The sequence below is a fragment of the Sinocyclocheilus rhinocerous genome, unplaced genomic scaffold (genome assembly GCF_001515625.1).
Source record: "Sinocyclocheilus rhinocerous isolate Xijiao unplaced genomic scaffold, SAMN03320098_v1.1 scaffold1222, whole genome shotgun sequence".
NCBI classification, from domain to species: Eukaryota; Metazoa; Chordata; class Actinopteri; order Cypriniformes; family Cyprinidae; genus Sinocyclocheilus; species Sinocyclocheilus rhinocerous.
The window spans coordinates 542,723-562,679 of record NW_015640234.1 but is presented as its reverse complement, the minus strand read 5'-3'; the positions used below and the strand labels follow the sequence as shown (position 1 = coordinate 562,679).

General features: G+C 38.2%; 1 protein-coding gene across 1 annotated transcript; it reads right to left on the bottom strand.

The window, feature by feature from the left end:
* Positions 1-4,552: 4,552 nt before the first annotated feature.
* On the bottom strand, positions 4,553-6,971 carry LOC107752616 (complement C1q-like protein 2). The gene is made up of 2 exons (XM_016568628.1): positions 6,217-6,971; positions 4,553-5,195 (listed from the first exon to the last, which is right to left on the bottom strand). Exons 1-2 carry the CDS (start codon positions 6,766-6,768, stop codon positions 5,016-5,018), a joined length of 732 nt encoding a protein of 243 aa, XP_016424114.1. The 5' UTR covers positions 6,769-6,971; the 3' UTR covers positions 4,553-5,015.
* Between the last annotated feature and the right edge of the window lie 12,986 nt (positions 6,972-19,957).

The following is a 19,957-nucleotide window of genomic DNA, read 5'->3' as shown; positions in this document are numbered from 1 at the left end:
AAATTACATGAGACGATTTAAGAAAGTAAATGTCAGCAGGAACTAAAGAAACACTCATAAAACTCTCTCTCTCCGACACACACATCACACATTGAGTTTTAGATAAGCTTAAATGGCAGAAAGTCTCTTACGTACTCTGGGCTTTTGTGTCTGTTGTGCTTGTTGACAGTTCTGCAGATGAGGACGGAGATGTTGGTCCTGTTGACTGACAGCTGTCATCTCTTAGCAGATAAAAGGCCTCAGAACAGTTTCACATATTACACACCATATAATTAGTCAACACTGCAGACATCATCAGCTCATTAGAGAATGTGTGTGTGTGTGTGTGTGTGTGTTTAAAATCTTTGAAAAGTCCCATTAATGCCCAGGGGGTTGTGAGAACTGGTATTCAATAAGTTTTAAGCCATTAACTGTCTGAACAACACACTCTCATAATAAAACATACTTGGGCCGTTTTTGACCCGTACGATTTTGGTTAAGCTTCAAAACACGAATAAAGATATTTTAATGAAATATTTTTTCATTAGAAGTCCAGATAACCAAAACTTAGAAGATCCAAAAAAGATCGTTCTTTTTCAGGGCTTTTCAGAGATATCAAATGTTTGGAGGTTTGATCATAAACACTCCTTCTCCTTGGTCTTTAAATACGACTGATATTGACAGAATGATCTGAATTTATCACTCTCAGGGAAATATGATCATGTTTTGTAATGATCATTTAAATCAGGCTAATTTTCTAATTGTTTGTCATAAATAAACATCTCAGACAATTATGAAAGATATAACAGAATGATTTGATATACTATTTTACTTTAGGATATGTGTGTAAAATGTCCATAAATTGGTATTCCCATTCTATACATTGCATCTAATTTATATATTAATGGGTTCTTGGGGCAAACCATAATGAAAAAAGAAGTGTAATAATGGGAGTAATAACTTGTCAACATTTTCATAAGATTATCTCATATTTCATAGGAATATTGATCTATTACACCTACCCCTTAACTCACCCTTAAACCTAACCAAACCACTAAACCTGCCCCAACCTTACCCGTGTCCCAGCTCAATAGCAGCAAAAGTGTTTTTGCAAATTAACATGAACACAATACAGCATTGTACCCAACAATTCATTATTTTATTGTAGTATTTAAAGACGCCTAATATAAAGTGGGACCATCAAATTTGTTGTTTAAAGGTGTTACACAAGAATATTATGACTCATTAAAAAGCTTTCAGCAGCTTTTGGTCAGTATGGTCTGAAGATCAAATCTGACCCAAATTTGTTGGTGATCTGATGAGTGCTGAAAGAAACACCCAAAAAGGAGCTTTTCGTGTAAATAAACCCAGTTTGCTTTGTCATGTTTTGCATGCTTACTGTCAAATTAGTTTCATTACAAGCAAAATGACTTCTTTTTATTGACTGATATGATAAAGTTTAAACATATTTTGTCCAGTTTCTTCTAAAGACGATATGAGCCAGAACTGGAAAAGTTCCACAAAACACTATAGGAAAAGTTGAAAAAAAAAAAAAAAACCTTTTTCAGAAAAGTCACTTCCATGTTTTGCATTGTTCAAACATGTGGATATCCAAATATTGCATGAGGTTTTAACGGAAACCTCTGAACCGAGGAGGTATATGTGCAGTTGTATATGTTTATTATAGCTACTGAACTGCCAAAATCATTGACAACATCAACAGCTAATGTGTGAATTGTTTAACATCCTACTAAGAATACACATACGCTCACAAATGAACAAGTATGCAGAGAAATGCACACATACTGTACATGCATGAAAGCCAGTAAATGCTCCACACATACTTCAATTGTACACTCACACTATCTACCATTGCATTTCAAATATGTATCACATTTCGTCTATTCTGTCTGAAAAGCTAGAGGTGTGTGTGTGTGTGTGTGTGTGTCTGTGTGTGTTTGTCTCTATTTAGCATGCATTAGAGCAGAGTGCTTGCCCTTTTAACCTCTGATTGGCTGAGGCGTGCTGTGCATTAGAGAGAACGGTATAATGAGTGATGGACAGCATGTATATGTGTGTTAAACTGCATTGCAAGTGTCTTCAGCTTAGGGGACCACATGTATCTTGACATACAGCAGATTAATTTTCATAGATGCCCTTTTCCCTGTGATACCCTTAAAATGTGCTATGGTTTAACTGTAGTATTTTCAGGTACTATTTTTCTGGAATAAGTATTTTGGTGGAAATATTACAGATTTATACTGTAATATAACTGTTTCTAGAAGTGATGGAATATGTTTGATTTTTGAATGAAAAATGTTCATATAGTTTCTAAATATGTTTAGACTGCCATTATTAAGAACCTATTTTATCTGTGGTCTAACTTCATAAACATAACACCATGACATTTCCTATTGGAGAACTGATTATGAACAAAATTTCAACTTAATAACAGTTATCCTCCATGAAAAATGCTGAATAAATGCAAATAAGATTGAGTAGATACAATCGTTCCACATGTTTATTTGGATTTGTTTTATTGTAATTTCTAACAGCTGGTTGTTGCTGGGGTTGTTAGAATAAATACTAATCACATATCTGAGAATTGCTTATCTACTTTGTCATGCACCAGAGTGAAAATGCACCAATAATATGCTTGCTGGGTTTTGGTTAAAAAAAAAATAACGGAAAAATAAGAATCTTTTCATATTATTTGTATTATTATTACACTATTCGTCTCTGGACATCAATAATAAAAACAATAAGGTGTATCTCAACAGAACATGACGGCTAAATGACTGGACACTTCTAAGCAACTTCTGGCGATGCTTAACAGAGATGTGTGATTGTGTAGGAGACTCGGTGTGAGGATGAGCGGTTAAGTTGGATGTAGCTGCACAGAGTGTCAGCAGCGTGTTTGTCCGTGAGGTCTAATGATGAAATAAAGTTGCTGTGACGGAGATGCTTTGAATGATGTCATGTAATTACTGGAGTGTGTGTGCGTGTGTTTGCTCCTGCTGACTCCCTGAAAGCCTTGCAATGCCAAACAGTGTGACAGGTCTGTTAGCCAGCTGCTTCAGTGTGTGTGTGTGTGTGTGTGTGTGTGTGTGCTGTTATATTTTAAAGAGCAGCAGAGTAGCTGAGAGAAATGAGCAAGGGGGAGAGTGAGAAGGAGAGAGAAAAGTGATGTGAGCCCCCTGGCTTAGTTTTCTTTCACTCTGTAACTACCAGCTGTGCCTCCTCACACGATCCCGAGGATCAGATCGCACTTTCACGCACATACATGAACTAATAAAAACTTACCAAGGGCCATGTTCCTACACAAGTCCACTCTGAATTGTCACTCAGTACTATACAACATTTAACACAGATGGGTGGCCGGTCAAATACTTCAAACAAATAATCCAACACAAAACCTGAATAATCCAGGTGTTCTCCGGAATCATTTGAATTCATGGGTTGTGTGGACAATCATAAAATTTGGCACTTTAGTCAAAGCCATTACATCTTTAGGATTTAGAAGCTCTGGCAGACAATCGGACTAGGAAAAACAAATCAAACTAGATTAGTAGAGTCCTAGAAAGACAAGCACCAGGGCGTTTAATTGCTGTAAGTGTGTGTTGGGTAAACATGTATGAAAGATTAGTCTGATATTCAAACCTGTGGCTGTAAAAGACATGTGTGAGAGAAAAAGCCATGTTTACATTTCATATTACTGTTCTTCCTCATACTGGATCTTAAAGGCTGTGTGTAATCATCAGGCATTAATGAAGGCTCATGATATATAAAGCCAAGTGTCGGATGGATTAACAGACACTCTGTTGTTGTTTGAGGATGTTTATTAACCTTCCATTTATTTTAATCAGAACATAAAACATCTGAATGTACAGGCACCAATTACCAATCAAAAAGCACACCAGAATAACTCAAAATAACTTTGTTTTTCAGAATAGTGTCAGTGGTTGGAATTTTTTATTTTACATTTTAATACATGGACTTTATTTGGTTGATCACACTAGACATCATTTTCTCTTTCAGCATTCTCTTTCAGTGATGTTTGGCATGCTCATTGTATTAGGTGTTATCGCTGAAGATCTCAGAAGAACCTGTGTAAAGTCAAACGTCAAGTCCCACAGTTCACTGCTGAACTACAACACTTCATTAAAACACACACACACACACACACAGGCTTGTTATTTAAATACAAACTGAAAATGCACTCTAATACTCTATTGCTCAGTCGTATGTTTCAAAATAAATCCATTTGCAGCTGAGTTTAAAGGCATAATCATATTAAGCCAAAAAGATCCCTTCATCACTGACTCACCCTCAGGTCGTTCCAAACCTGAAGATTTTCTTTTTAGTGTAACCAAAGATATTTTGAAGAATGCTGTGGGTCCAAACAACATTGGACCCCACTGACTTTCATTGTTATTGGAAGGAAAAGCTGAGACATTTTACAAAATATCTCTTTCTGGGTTACACAAAAGAAAGAAAGTCATTAAGGTTTGGAACATGAATAGGTAAATGATGACAGAACATTTTTGGGTGTACTATCCGTTTAGTTTAGTTTTTTTTTTCAATGCTTAAAACCTTTTTGTTTACACTTGTCCAGATTTAGAGCAAAATATGCTTGTCCATGTCCACATGAAACCCATTTAGCTAACACCAGAAATTGCATCACACTAGGGGCCACTAGGGGCTCATAAATGCAGGAAAATAATTTCATTTGAGCAAAAATCACCCAGAGAACAATACAGATATGCTAACACTCTTTAAAGTGTTGTATCCTGATTACCATCCTTGTGCATAATTAACGCGTTTCATTTAACTGGGTATAATAGCCAAACACAAGACATCATTAAACAGAAAGGGACAAATTCAGACAACATATTCTCACACTGGTGCTGAGTTCAGATGACCCTTCTATTCCCAACGACACTACGGACAGGAATGACAATGAAGTGCCGAGAGAGTGTGCCGCGCGGAGAGAGGAGATTCATCAACAGTCAGATTGAAACGAAGCAGGTGGCAGCTCAGTCTGGATACAGAATGAAACCAGAAAATGTACTGTATTTGTTGTTGTTTCCTCCGTGCGCCTTTCCGCCGTCGAGTTTGACATAAATCTCGTCGCCAGAGTCCAGGTGCAGCACGACGCTGTTGCTCGCGTAGTCGTAGTTCTGATCGGCGTCTTGCGCGATGGCGCTCGCCCGAACCTGTTCAAATAAACGCAGAATGTCATTCAGTGCCATGATAGCCTGTATATTAGAAATAAAACTTCTCTTTTGGTCTTGTTTTAATATTTGTGAATAAGGAGAAATCACACCCTGTCGGCTAGTTTTGGTAAAGAATTAAGAAAGGCATGGCTTATAATAATAATAATAATAATAATAATAATGATTACAAATAATTATGTGTTTATTATTACTGTACCAGTACTTATTTTAATACATCATACATGCATTCACCTCCTGTCTGCAGCAACAACAGCCAATGTTTTGTTATTAATGCACAATATGCCTATGCGTTCGACTGCTCTTTATCCCGTAATGCAAATCGTATTTTATTGTACGATGCATAGCGTATTGTTGAAATGTTTATTATATCCCCCAGAGAACCAGTGAGATTCAGACCTTTTGTCTTCAACGCCAGTTAGAAATCAAAGAAAACAGATAACAAGGCCTTTTTGTCAGCTTACACCACTTTTCAGATTTTGATATTTAAAATAACAGAACATGTCTGAATACGGTCACATCCATAGAGTTCTTCGAACGCATCAGTCATGGATCTTGTTTGATATCTTGCGCAATCACTTGGCAATCGATGCATTTGGATCATATCAAAGTAATTGCATAAAACTAATTTGAAATTTTGTTTTATCTGTGTGCGAATTATATGACTTGAACTGGCGTCACCTTAATGCACTTAAGTCAGTTCTGTCTATCTGATGTGAAAATCTGAAGTGGAAATCTAGAATAAAGTGATAAATAGTGACGTATGGATGTACCGCGATAAAGATGTTGCTACGGTTACTTACGCAACACGGCGCGTTGCGTCTAACTTTTGTGCGGAACGCTGTTTAAAAACACAGTTGAAATAAATCTATACCGTGGGAAATAGTGTTCTTTAAGACCCACCATCTTTTTTCTTGATCCCCTTTGGGTGACTCGAGACTCAATTAGCCTTAATTCGCACCATGTGTTTGCTGTTTTGCTCCTGTAAACGTAGTAGAAATACCTGTCCGTTTTTACAGAGGTCTGCCCACATGCTTGTTCCGTCCCCTCCGCGCATCAGCACATGGTAGGTGAAGTAGTAAATCCCCGATACCTGGCACGTAAACTTGCCGGTAGTGGGATCATAGTGATTTCCCACATTTGTCACAACATCATCAAAGCGGAGCACCTCGTAGCCTTCGTGAGGGTTCTTGAGACCCACATAAAAAGCGATATTGATGTTCCCCAACGCTGGACCAACGTCTCCTGTCTCAGTCCTCGCCGTTCCCGATGTGATGCCGGTAAATCCAGGTCTGCCGGAGTCTCCAGGTGGTCCCCTTGGACCAGGTGGACCCCTGGGACCCGGTTTGCCCGGACGCCCCGGTTCCCCTCTAGTCCCTTGAGTGAAAGATGGTGGAATGGCACTGAGATCCTGCATCATCTCCAGCGCCTTGGCACTCGGTTTGGGATTGTACGGATCACAGATCATCCGACAAGTGCCCATCATTTCGTAGTGCGCTGAAACCACTGAGGTCTGGACCAGAAGCGGAATTGCGATGACCAGCGCCACGATCATGACGATGCCCACGACCGCGCCAATTATTCGCTTGGTGTGGAGCACCCGGGAAGCTCGCGCTAAAAAGTCCGGCTCGTTTTTGGAGGAAATGGTGACAAGCGGACTGGAAAGTACGGCAAGCGTAAAACACTCTCTTTCCTTTAAATGTATATAAAAATATACCCACCCACCAACACAGTCAGAAATGTGCCGTACCTCCCCTTCTTGTGACCTCTGGCAGAATAGCACTGTATTTGCCAGAATTGTCAGAGAAACTATTGGCTTTGACAGGCTCGCCAGAGCGCGAGGCGGAGCGGTGAAGGTTGCGCGCAGAGAGAGAAGATGCGCTCACTGACGTAGCAACGCGGTTGCAGTTTGGATGAACGATGCTCTAAAGCTATAAATAAATATAGAGGACGATCCGAGCGTAACAAAACATATGTTCTCGTTCAACAGAATTGGTTTTAAGCCCACTTCTCTTTACAGACTTGTAATTGTTTTAATTGGCATTCATACGTTTTAGTTTATCTCGTTTTCAGTTCGATGCAAATTTTAGAATGGGGAATGTTATCATTCTTCATGTTCATCACTCTTTCCATGCTGATGGTGTCTGTGCACCATCACTTTAGCATAACGAGACTGCACCAATTAACATTTTAGCCTTTAGCACATGCCAACATCTTGGGAGAAACCACTGCAGAAGCATTTTTTGTTTGTTTTGTTTTGTTTGCACTATGGACAATAGTATTCATGTATATACAGTGGTAACCTTAAATGATAACATCGAACTGGTTTTATTGAAGTCAAACATTTTACTAAATATCACTGAATCAACAATGCCAACAAAATCAATGTTTTATGGGTTATTAAATATCTCTCTAAAGTAACAATCACACGTGATCACTTTTTTACTGTGTACTATAATAAATATGGTAGTCGTATAAATCAAGGGTGTCCAAACTCGGTCCTGGAAGTTGCTAGCATGCCTAGTAAGACCTTGGTTAACTGGTTTAGGTGTGTTTAATTAGGGTTGGAGCTAAACTCTGCAGGACACCGGCCCTCAGGACCGAGTTTGGACACTGCTGGTATAAATCAAAGCATCATGGTACTATAGTCCTTTTGGAAAGCAATTGATGTAATACTTGCTACAAAGCTTCCTTATAGTAACCTTACTGCACAACATTGGATACAATGCATGTGACTAATCCTTTTAGTGGACTGTGTAAACTTCTGTTGAAGAAAATGAAATGCCAGCTATTTACGTTTTTACCAAATATAAATCTGAGCTTGAACATGATTTTTAACATTCCCTGTTAACTGCAATTATAGATAGATAGATAGATAGATAGATAGATAGATAGAAATGGAAAAAATCTAATTTGTTTCTGACCCACATGGAAGACAGTTGTAATAATACAAAATCAATTTTAATATAAAAGTAGCAAACTAAATATGAAAACAGTTATTTCACAGTGGCAAAGACTGTCAGGCCTGGAATGAGACCTGGAAGAGGCCACTTAAGAGACACAGTTCAACTTAAGTCAGGTGCGCAGGGGAATTTCTACCACAGCACCAAAAATATCATGATATCACTATAGATCATGCAACAATGTACTACCATTGCATGATGGTGGTAAATGTGTACCATGCATCCTAAATTATTAAATTACTTGTTTCGAGGTACAGTGATAATTCTGTCAATGGTACAGAATGACCTTGAGTAGGTTGATCTGTATTTCACAGGTGCATCATCAGAAAAGAGTAAACAGAGGCAGTGATGAAGGCGGATTCAGAAGGCAGTGAGCTGTTCTATCTAGCAGACTATGGTGGGAGTGAGTGTTTTACCTCAGGCCTTATCTAAAATGTGTGCCCTCTTACAAGGGAAAAACATTTGAGATGTGACATGTACGAGTGAAAGTCTTGCTATTCCATTTCTGCTATGCTATTTGCTCCCGTTTTTCTTTTATTTATGTGGAACAGTTCATGTGTGTGGATGAATCTGTATGCCAGCTTATTCATGGCTGTTTTTGTCTGTGTGTCATTGTAAGTGTGTGTGTCTTTGTGCTTAAACTTATCTGCTCACTGGGCTGTTAGATGTGGGTCTGACTGCTGTGACTCAGGGTTGCGTGTGTGACAGGGACCATAACCATGAATAAACTGGCACACACATTCCCTCTTTCTTCAGTCACACACACAGCCATGAATATATTAGCCCTTGCACACATCCACTCATAAATAAGCCTGTGCTCACACACACACACACACACATATGCACAGACATTTCCGTTCTATTACCAATCACTCATAGTGTTAAAAGAGGCAGCAGCCTAAAATGTGATTGTACATGCTAAGAACTTAAACGAAGTAAGGACAACAGGAGACTGGGGTAAGATGAGCTAGTGGGTAAGTTAGGCCACCCCCTGTGCACTCTAAAAAGAAATTCAGTGGACCTACCACAACTTAAATAGATGCATGATTGAAACTTAAATGTTATCAATTCTATTTTATTAATATAATTAAACCTTTTAAATTGCAAACATTTTGATTAGTTTTTTTGAAATAATAATGTTGATCATTACATTAACTTTTCAATCGTAATTTTAACCTCATTGTTTATATGAGCAATGACTGCATTAATGCTACTGTAGTGACAAGTAATATTTTACTTGTTCATTAAATTTGCATGCCAAATAAGTTGCATTTAGTAGGTGCTATGCTAGCTGTTCATTTGAACTGAAATAAATAACATTAATTGGTTCCAAGGCCGCCATTCAACTTTATGAAAATATGTGTTTATGCTACAAATGATTATGTTCCTCTTACTCAATTGTGGTTTGTTGGTTTAACATAATTTCATTAGAATTTGTTATAACTCCAAAAGATAGATGCAATTTTTTAAAAGGGGTCATATGATGCGATTTCAATTTTTCCTTTCTCTTTGGAGTGTTACAAGCTCTTGGTGCATAAAGAAGATCTATAAAGTTGCAAAGACTAAAGTCTCAAATCCAAAGAACATCATTTTAATTGAAGGGTTTTCAATAGCAACAGACTTTGTTATAGTTGCATCAGTTTTACCTCTGAATTTCTCCTTTCATAGAGGAAATACTTTCTCATCTTATGGCGTATAATAACATTACATGAATTTAGACAGAATTTAGTTTAGGCTTTCTAAAGTTTTTCCAGGAGTGTGAATGTGCAAAGTCTGTATGAGTGCTGCATATAAATAATAATATGTTTTAGATAATCCTGTTTTAAATAATCCGGTGTATAAGAACACATCATGTCATCACAAAACCTAACTTGACCTAAATTGTAGCAGAATATTAAAATTGCAGTTTTCTGTGTAAACCTGAGTGTTTTACAGGTGTAGATGGCTCTTTTTGTGATGCAGAGCTGTAGTGAATCAACACTGACTCTGCCACAAACAGGCCTAATTATGTCAAAAATACTTGTGCATGTTTGGCCTGTGTTGCCATATGTGTGTTGTTTGCAAATGAGAGTTAGCCTCTGTTTTTATGATGCTGCCTGCTGGATACGGTCCCAAACACCGAGAGATGAAGAAAGTAATAGATACAGCGAGAGAATGATAGTGACCATCTAAGATGTAGATGAATTTGCTTCTTCATCAGAACAGATTTGGAGAAATGTAGTGTTACATCACTTGCTCACCAATGGATCCTCTGAATGGGTGCCGTCAGAATGAGAGTCCAAACCGATGATAAAAACATGACAATAATCCACAAGTAATCCTCACCACTCCAGTCCATCAGCTAACATCTGGTGAAGTGAAAGGCTGTGTGTGTCCATCATTAAGATTTTTTTAACTTCAAACTGCTGCTTCCAGCTAAAATAGGGTGACCATACGTGCCATTTTCCCAGGACGCGTCCTGGCCAGGATTTGTTTTGGCTTTGTTTTCCTGTTTTCATTCTTGCTGAAGGTAATGATCGAAAAGTAGTTTGACCAATAACATGCAAGCATTGTACATAATGGACCAATCATGGCGTGTGAGAAGGTGGGATCTACGGTCAAAGCGATGCAATTACGCATACATATTAGGTGTGTTCGACTTAAAAGCAGTGCGGCTCAGACCGATCAGTGTTTGACATCAAAGTACCTCGAGAGCGTTTCGAAAGCATAACCGTCTGTATGGTACTTTGATGTCATACACCGATCGGTCTGCACACGCAAACAAAGCCAAAACCTAGATATTTTAGGCAATATAGAAATCCTGGCCAGGACGCGTCCTGGGAAAATGGCACGTATGGTCACCCTATGCTAAAATACATGTCGCCTATCTATAATATTGCTTTCTCCAGTTTTTGTGATGCAGAGCTGTAGTGAATCAACACTGACTCTGCCACAAACAGGCCTAATTATGTCAAAAATACTTGGCATGTTTGGCCTGTGTTTCCATATGTGTGTTGTTTGCAAATGAGAGTTAGCCTCTGTTTTTATGATGCTGCCTGCTGGATACGGTCCCAAACACAACGCGTCCTGGGAAAATGGCACGTATGGTCACCCTATGCTAAAATACATGTCGCCTATCTATAATATTGCTTTCTCCAGTTGATGTGAGAGGACAACAGGAGATGGACTTTTTCACTGGAGGAAGTGTCATTATGGATTATGGGCTCGTATTTTGGTGACGGTTTAAAGTTTAAACACCTTAATGTGTCACAATCTCCAGTCTGTTGCTCATTCACATCTGCACTACAGTTCCCATCATGCATCCTGCACTCAGTTGGCCTTGAACCACATCTGACACCATTCACCTCATTAACTCACCCTACTTAAGCACCTAGCTCGGATATCCTGGTTGTCTGGTCTTGTTTAGAGTTCAGACTGTATTCTCAGAATTCTTATCTCCAGCGGTTTCCGCCTGCGTTCCCCCATGTCTCCCTGTGTTTGGCATTACCTGCATACTTACCTAAAAGAAGATGAGGTGTGTGCATTCCTCGAACCTCATCTCCACGTCTATGATCTCTCCAGCAGCACCTGCAAAGACAGTAAACACCAGTTACCTCTACATCTATACTCGGAAATGCTTTAACCTTGATTTACTGATCACTGCAATAAAACTGAACTGTTGTTGAACTGTCCATCTGTCTGAGTCTGTGTTCTGTAACATGATGGATTTGTCTCTTATACACGTGCAGCTTTTCACTTCATGAAATGTTAATTAATGGATTGAAGTTGTGTTGTGGATTATTGTGATGTTTTTATCAGCTGTTTGGACTCTCATTCTGACGGCACCCATTCACTGCAGAGGATCCATTAGTGGGCATATGATGTAATAGTAAATGTCTCCAAATCTCCCTGGATGAAGAAACAAACTCATCTACATCTTGTATGGCCTGAGGATGAGCAGTTTTTCAGCAAACTGAACTATTGAATAAACTATTTCAGCTAATGGAAAATAAACTACTCCTTTAAATTCTGCCTGCTCCTCTCACTGAAAATGATTGAGGTCTTATACACATATATGTGTGTGTGTGTGTACTGGTTTATATATCCTGGTGGAGACTTAAACATGACTACACACAGACTCATGGGGACTCGTGTCACGGTGGGGACCTAAATTGTGGTCCCCATGGGTACAAAAGCTTATAAATCATACAGAATGAAGTTTTTTGAAAATCTAAAAATGCAGAAAGTTTCCTGTGAGGGGTAGGTTTAGGGGTAGGGTTGGTGTAGGACAATAGAATATACGGTCTGTACAGTATAAAAACCATTACGCCTATGGAGAGTCCCCACAAGGATAGCTGCCCAGACTGTGTGTGTGTGTGTGTACCTGGTATTTATCATGTTATGGGGACCAAATGTCCCCACAAGTATAGTAATACCAGTAAATTTTGACCTTGTGGGGACATTTTTTAGGTCCCCATGAGGAAACAAGCTTATAAATCCCACAGAATGGAGTGTATTGAAAATCTGAAATAGCAGCAAGTTTTCTGTAAGGGGTAGGTTTAGGTGTAGGGTCGGTGTAGGGCGATAGAAAATATGGTTTGTACAGTATAAAAACCATTAAGCCTATGGAGAGTCCCCACAAAAAATGGAAACCAGTGTGTGTGTGGCTCTGGTATACCCTACATTACGGGGACAAAATGTCCCCACAAATATGGCAATATCCAAAATCCTTGTCCTTGTGGGGGCATTTAAAAAAAAAAATTTTGTCCCCATGAGGAAAACGGTTAATAAATCATACAGAATTTAGTTTTTTGAAAATCTAAAAATGGCAGTAGTTTTTTTGTGATTGGTAGGTTTTAAGGTAATAGAAAATACAATTTGTACAGTATAAAAATAATTACGTCTAGTGTCCCCATAAACGGTGTAAACCCAAAGAGTGTGTGTGTGCGTGTTTAATGTGAACACAATATGTGAAAACATCTGTTTTTTGGAAGAAGTGGCAATTACAGTGCTGCTAATTACTGCCACCTGCTGTCAGTCGCCCACCAATGCAATGAGAAAGAGTGAATGGTGAGATTTACTCTCATTCTCTGTTTATGTTCATATTTTTTTTTGTGGATTTACTTCTGTTTTAAATTTAATCTTATGCTTTGCCTATTCTGGGTGAAGAATATATTGCTGTAATTAGTGTTTAGAGTTGATTTACAGCTTTTCTAATTTTCCTGTTCAAGGGAGGAGATTGGAAACCATCAAACAATAATACTCTTCTACATACTGTCAAAACACACACACACACACACACACACACACACACATCATCATCTGCCTGTACACACACACACACGTATGTGTGTTTAAATGTCAGTGTGCCGTTAGCAGTGAATGTCTCCTGCTCTGGCCCATCGTGCTATAGCAGTGAACCCTGCATACATGAACACCCCCTGAGGTCATACACACTTAAAATGCTAGCTTTGCCCTTTATGCGGCCGGACACACATAAATGCACACATACATTCATATACACACACATATACAGTGAAGGGGGTCAAACACTAAGTGAAGACTATGACCTATAATCCTGTGATGTGTGTTTAACTTGCATATAAATATTGAAATAGTTAATAATTAAATCATCATACCCTTAGGTGCACTTAATTGTATTGAATTGGTTAAAAGTACTTGTATGTTGAACTAAGCACCTCTCAAACACTTACCATCATGTTGAGTTCACACAGGTAATAAATACAGACATGAAAACTACAGAGCTTTGATCATAAAACTGTAAAAATTATATTACTAAGACATATTATTGGGAGATATAGAATGACAACTGATATTTCTATGCATTATAAATAAATAGTCTGCTATACTGTTTTAAAAATCTCATTGATTTACATTATAAGCTATCGGAATTTGATCTTACTTCTTGGCATATTAATATCCGCAACTCCACAAAATTACATATTTTTGCTCAATTTGGGCCTCTGAATAAAATGTAAGTGTGTTTTACTTCTCAAGTATGAGCTCCATATTCTCACTATATCATACTATATGAGCCATAATATACAGTATATTGGATTTTATATATTAGATTTTGTCAGGAGGTTTAACATACTGTTCCTGAGTATTATTTCTTAAGTCAGGCTTCACAGCATTAGGGGCCAGATTTATTAAATGGCAAATTAGTGGGAGAGCACAATCCCATAAAAGCGCCAATAGGAGTAGAAAATTCTGTGGATTTATCTGATGTGTGTGTTCACCCATAACTGCAAATGTATGGAGTTTCTTGCTTTTATGTTTATTTTGTTTTTATCATTAGTCTGCAGTGGTTGGAAGTGCATTTGGTGTGAAGTGCTACCAAGGGTCATAGGCCAGGTTAAAGTGGAGCTGGGGGGAGGAACTGCTCCCAAACTGTCGAACTGACCGAAACTCCTAGCAGCATTTCTACTTTGTGCGCATTTAAGGGGGTTGCTGGTCTGTCTGGAGGCAGGCGTCACCCTTGGCAGGACCCCTGCCCTGAGTCTGTACTTGTACTGAGCTCAGTCTTTTAAGAGTTGATAATCAAGAAATGCACATGTCACTTGACATGATTTATTAGAGAAAATGCGTTCATCATTTTTGGATCAGTATTTACTCAGTATTGTTATTTCAAAAGCAAAACATCTTGCATTGAAGATTCTTGCCTTTGATAATGCCAGACACATACAGGTCAGCGAGGGAGGTGTGTTTCACACAGTTCAGATGTTTTCTGCTCTTGTTTGTTGAGTTCCCTTTGACTCTGAGTCACGTCTCATATGTATGGGATGATATTAGACTCAAAATGATTAATAGATGCCCGCACAATTATCCATGTACTGCATACATTTTATACATGTATCTTACTAACCACAAACAAATGCTGTTGCATTAGCAATTTATGATATATTAATGCAGAACAGAACATTTTTATTCACAAACATGTCTGTATTTGTACAAATCGCTGCACAATCATTTAATCCCGAATTCCACAGACTCAAATTGAAAGGCATTTGTTTGTGGTTAGTAAGATACATGTATAAAATGTATGCAGTACATGGATAATTGTGCGTGCATCTATTAATCATTTTGAGTCTAATATCATCCCATACATATGCACTGTCTGCTGTTTATCTATGTCCACAGTAATGAAGCGTGAAGGACACATGTCCGTGTTAGTTATGCCATCATACTGTACGCATACTCAAAGTTTCATAATGGTCACAAACATTCCCTGTGTTCACTGCTGGACATCTCAACAACTCAGTCCAGTTTCTATACAGCCATTTATGGGAGTTGGAATGATGCAATACTGTATGAGAGTTCAAATGTTCAAATTTGCATAGGTAAACATTTTCTGTGAAGAAACTGACAAGTGACAAGTCTGACAACTGACAAGTCGCAACATTATTTTAACAGGTTTTTGCTGTGTATTTATTGATCCTTATTACAGATCCTTTAAACCTGAAAAAATGCTTACATTTTTATCATAATTTCAATTCAGGCTCGAGTGAAATCACTTTTTAAATTTGGTTGTCTAGATATATCCGAGAGAAATAGGAATTTGCTCCCATTTTCAATTGGTGGCTTTGGTCATACATAAAATCTCCCCTGGCCTACACTGACATGTTCTGCTGGGTTTTCTTTCATTTTTTTTCTTTTTTTTTTTCTTGTCTGTCTGAACTACAGCTGTCCTGAGGCAAGGTGGAGCGTGTCTCCACACCAAAACACATGAGCTGACTTTACCTTTCAGGAGAGAGAGAGAGACAGACAGAGAGAAAGTCAGAAAGTGAGAGACCCAAAGGAAGGTCAGCTCTGGGGATGTAAATAACGTTCGTGTACATTTGCCTTTCAAACACAGTATTTGTGTGTGAAATAGAGAGAGAAGCAATTTGTAAAATCACTCAAATGAATCCATGACTGTGCGAGAAAAAAAAAATTAAAAAAAAAATCTCAGATAATTTTGCACTGAGAAATCCGTCATTATTTACTCACCTTTGCATTGTGTGGAAATATCCTGGCTGTGTTTTCCATGGAATGAATTTGAATGGTCACGGATACAGAAAAAAGTAGCCCATATGACTCATGCTTCCAAGACTTCTGAAGCCATACAATAGATTTGTGTGAAGTACAGCCTAAAACATCATCATTATGCACTAAATATCTTACTTCTGCTTTAGTTCTGAAAACAACCAGATCATTTGACCAATTAGACATTTAAAAAAAAACAAGGTCAGAGAGACAGATAGATAGAGAGAAAGCGAGACAGACAGACAGACAGACAGATGATAGATAGATAGATAGATAGATAGATAGATAGATAGATGATACCTTATGATCAACACAGCATTGCCATGAAGTTTTTGCATTTTTTTTTGTAAATGTATAGATTTTAAATTTAGATTTATTTGAAATGTTTATAGAAATGTACATGAACAATATTTCACCTTAGTCTCGATATTTGAAAGCTCAGTTCAAATTCTAGCTTGTTGCCACCTGCTGGATGAAATAAGATTAACTAGACAGACCAGCGATCATAATGCATATTCGAGATTAAACAGAATTTTGGGGCTGGATTAAAAATTATGGTCTTGTAGTGGTGCTTGAGATATTACTGGTCATTCAATTTTTCTGTTAAAAAGATTAACAATACTACTACTGTACTTGTACAAATAATAACAACAACAAAGTCCGTCAGGCGGCTGGGCTCATGAATATTAATCACACTGTAGGCCTATGTGTAGCCGTTGAAAACTAGAGTTGCGACACTCCCACAGACGGAAGTAACGCGCGTCGAGGAGTAACACATCGTTCCAAACAACCAGCATTAAACCCCATTTATTTAAGTGTTTCTCAAACACTAGGAGTGTGTGACGAGAAACACAGATGCAAGATAAAGTTAAACTATTTTAAGCAATCTTCTAATATATATTCAGGCCCTATTAAATAGCAGTCTGCCATACATACAAGCAATAATTGATTTATCGAGTAGTTAGTGTGCGACTACCTTGAAACCAATAATGGACCTTTTTCACATTTCCGGGTTTCTCAGCAGCGGAAGTCATCATAGTTGGGTTAACTTGAATAGCAGTGAATGGGAGAGTACCACAAATATATTTTTTGCATTCCCATTTGCTCAAATAGCAAAAGAAAAATTCCACGATAGTGTTTTCATGACTTTCAATAAAAGGAAAAAAATTGAGAGAGACTGATAAAGGCAGTCAGAAGAGAGAACGTTGTCAAATTTACCGTCCCTCCCATAGACCCTGCATTAGAAACACCCTCGCATCAGCGTTAACTGTTTTTTTAATAATTTGATGCAAAGGTGATATAATACAAAGAATAGTGTTATAAATGTACATAAATTAAAAAAAAAATACAAATATGAAACACTTTCGAGGATTTACGATGCTGATGACCGTTAAATGCGTCATCACAGTCTTGTGAAAAGGGTCCATGAGCTGTGTCCAAATTCAAAGGCTGCAGCCTTCAAAGGGAGCATTTGAAGGCCGATTGTGTCACCGAGGCATGACGAAGGCTGTCCCAATTCGAAGGGTCCTTCAAATGTGGCCTCCACATACGCCCTTCGCTTCTCGTGAAACGAAGGATACATGCTCCTCATTTCTTATTTCTGCATCCTTGTTTTCTTTCCTCGCATCTTAGCTCCACCCCCTTAGGATGTGGGGGAAGGATATTCCTGTGTATCTTCGCTCATGACTCCGCAGGAAGCTTCCTCACTTCCTGTTCCTCGCTTCCTCGTGGTGCAATTAGGGAATTGAGATGCCGTTCAAGATGGTTGAGTTCGATCGGTTTCCGGGTCACTGGCTGGAGGACAAAGGAGCAAGAAAACGGGGAAGTAACTATTTCAGTATTGAGAGGCACCACAGATGGATCCTTCGCTGCCTCACGTGTCCTAGAATTCATTGCATGCCTGTGACGACAGAATTTATTTAAGAGAAATTGCCGGATTAGACTTTTAAATGTACCCCAGATAGAACACGCATGACTGCAAGATGTCTGTTAAAGATCACTTCATCTGGAAAGCATCTGCTGTTTACAAACATCTGATAGACGTCTTTAAGATGTCAGTTTTACATACATTCTAAATCATAAACATCTTAAAGACATCTTCTAAACCTCTATCTGACATCAAATAGGAAACGTCCTATAGACGTATTGCAGATGAGCAAACACTAAAAAATATGTCATGCAGATGCAAATGCAGACGTCAAATAGACATTTCTGTGATGTATGTGTGCTATCAGGCAAAGTATTGTTTTCTACTTTATCGAATAATGTAATTTATGTAAGGATACAAATGAAAAAACAAAGAAAAATGTATATAGAGTACTTCAAATCTTGGTAAGATCACAGTTGCTAGGCAACAAGAACAGTCCTCTGTAGGCTAGACTGTCCCATTTAACAGCTCTCGGTCTGACCTTCGTGGCCTTCGAAGGATGCAGCCCTTGAGCTAGGACACAGCTATGGTGTCTCTTTTGATAATTGAAGACAATAGTGTTCTTTCGGCATGCAACCAAGTAATCATTGTAGCTCGCAGTTCCCTCTGTTGGTGAATAATCACCAGTCGATCGCTGTAGTAACCAAGTGCTACTCGTTGCAGAGTCAAATTACTTCCAGCTCCAGCTCTCAGGACATCTAATGGGGTGGAGGGATAGAGTTGTGGGTAGGGTTAGGGTGTGGTTGGATATTCTAGCTCCAAATTACGAGAAGCTGCTCACTGCAGAGCATATGGGTGGAGCTTAGACGTTCAGTGAAGAGGAGCGAATGTAATAGAGAAGAGGAGCTGGAAGTCATTTGACTCTGCAGTGAGTACTTGCAAATTACATTCGCTCCTCCTCGCTGGATGATTAGCGAGGGGGAGCTAGAAATAAGCTCCACCCAATTGCTCTGCAGCGAGTAGCCTCTGGGTGTGGGGCTTGTGCAAGATGTTTTTTTTTTTTTAACTGCAAAAGATTAAAAAAATACAATACAATACCATTTTATTTATATAGCACATTTAAAAACCACTGGTGTTGACCAAAGTGCTTTTTTCAGCACAGACCATGTAGAGGAGCAGACGGGGACATCAAGTGGCATATAAGCTGATGAAGGCATTTGAGATTTAATCAGTTAGAACTTATCATTAAAATATATCGCAAAATCCTCACAAAGAGAATCAGACATCTTGGGGAACTGATTAATAGTAGGATTGAGAACAGAATCAGTTCTTGAAAACAAGACATCAGGCCTGTTGCTATTAGATAAAATCAACCCTGAAAAATATTTACATTTAGCAGCATTAGCAGCTTGCTGAAATGCAGAGAGGGAATCCTTTTATTTAAGATTTCATAGGAAACTTGTAATCCATCCTTATTCCACTTGCGTTCAGCCCTTCTACAGATCTATCTTAGAGAGCAAGTAGTGTCATTTAACCAAGGCTTTGAGTTGTGCTTATGTTTTTTCACCTTAGGAAGAGCAACAGCAGGTAACACTTTATAATGACGTTCATTAATAAATCATTAACAAACATTATATAATGCTTAATGGATCATTAGTTAATAAATATTCAAAGAGTTAGAAACGTGAGATAATGTGCTTGTTAATGTTTGCTAATAAACTTATTAAACATTAGATAATGTTCACACAAATAATTATTTCATGTAAATTAAAATGCTTACAAATGTCATTAAACTTTCAATTCCATATGATCAAGCACTTATTGAAAATCTACAAATGATTTTAACAGATGTTATAAAATGATTAAAAGCTTGTGTTAATGCACAACAC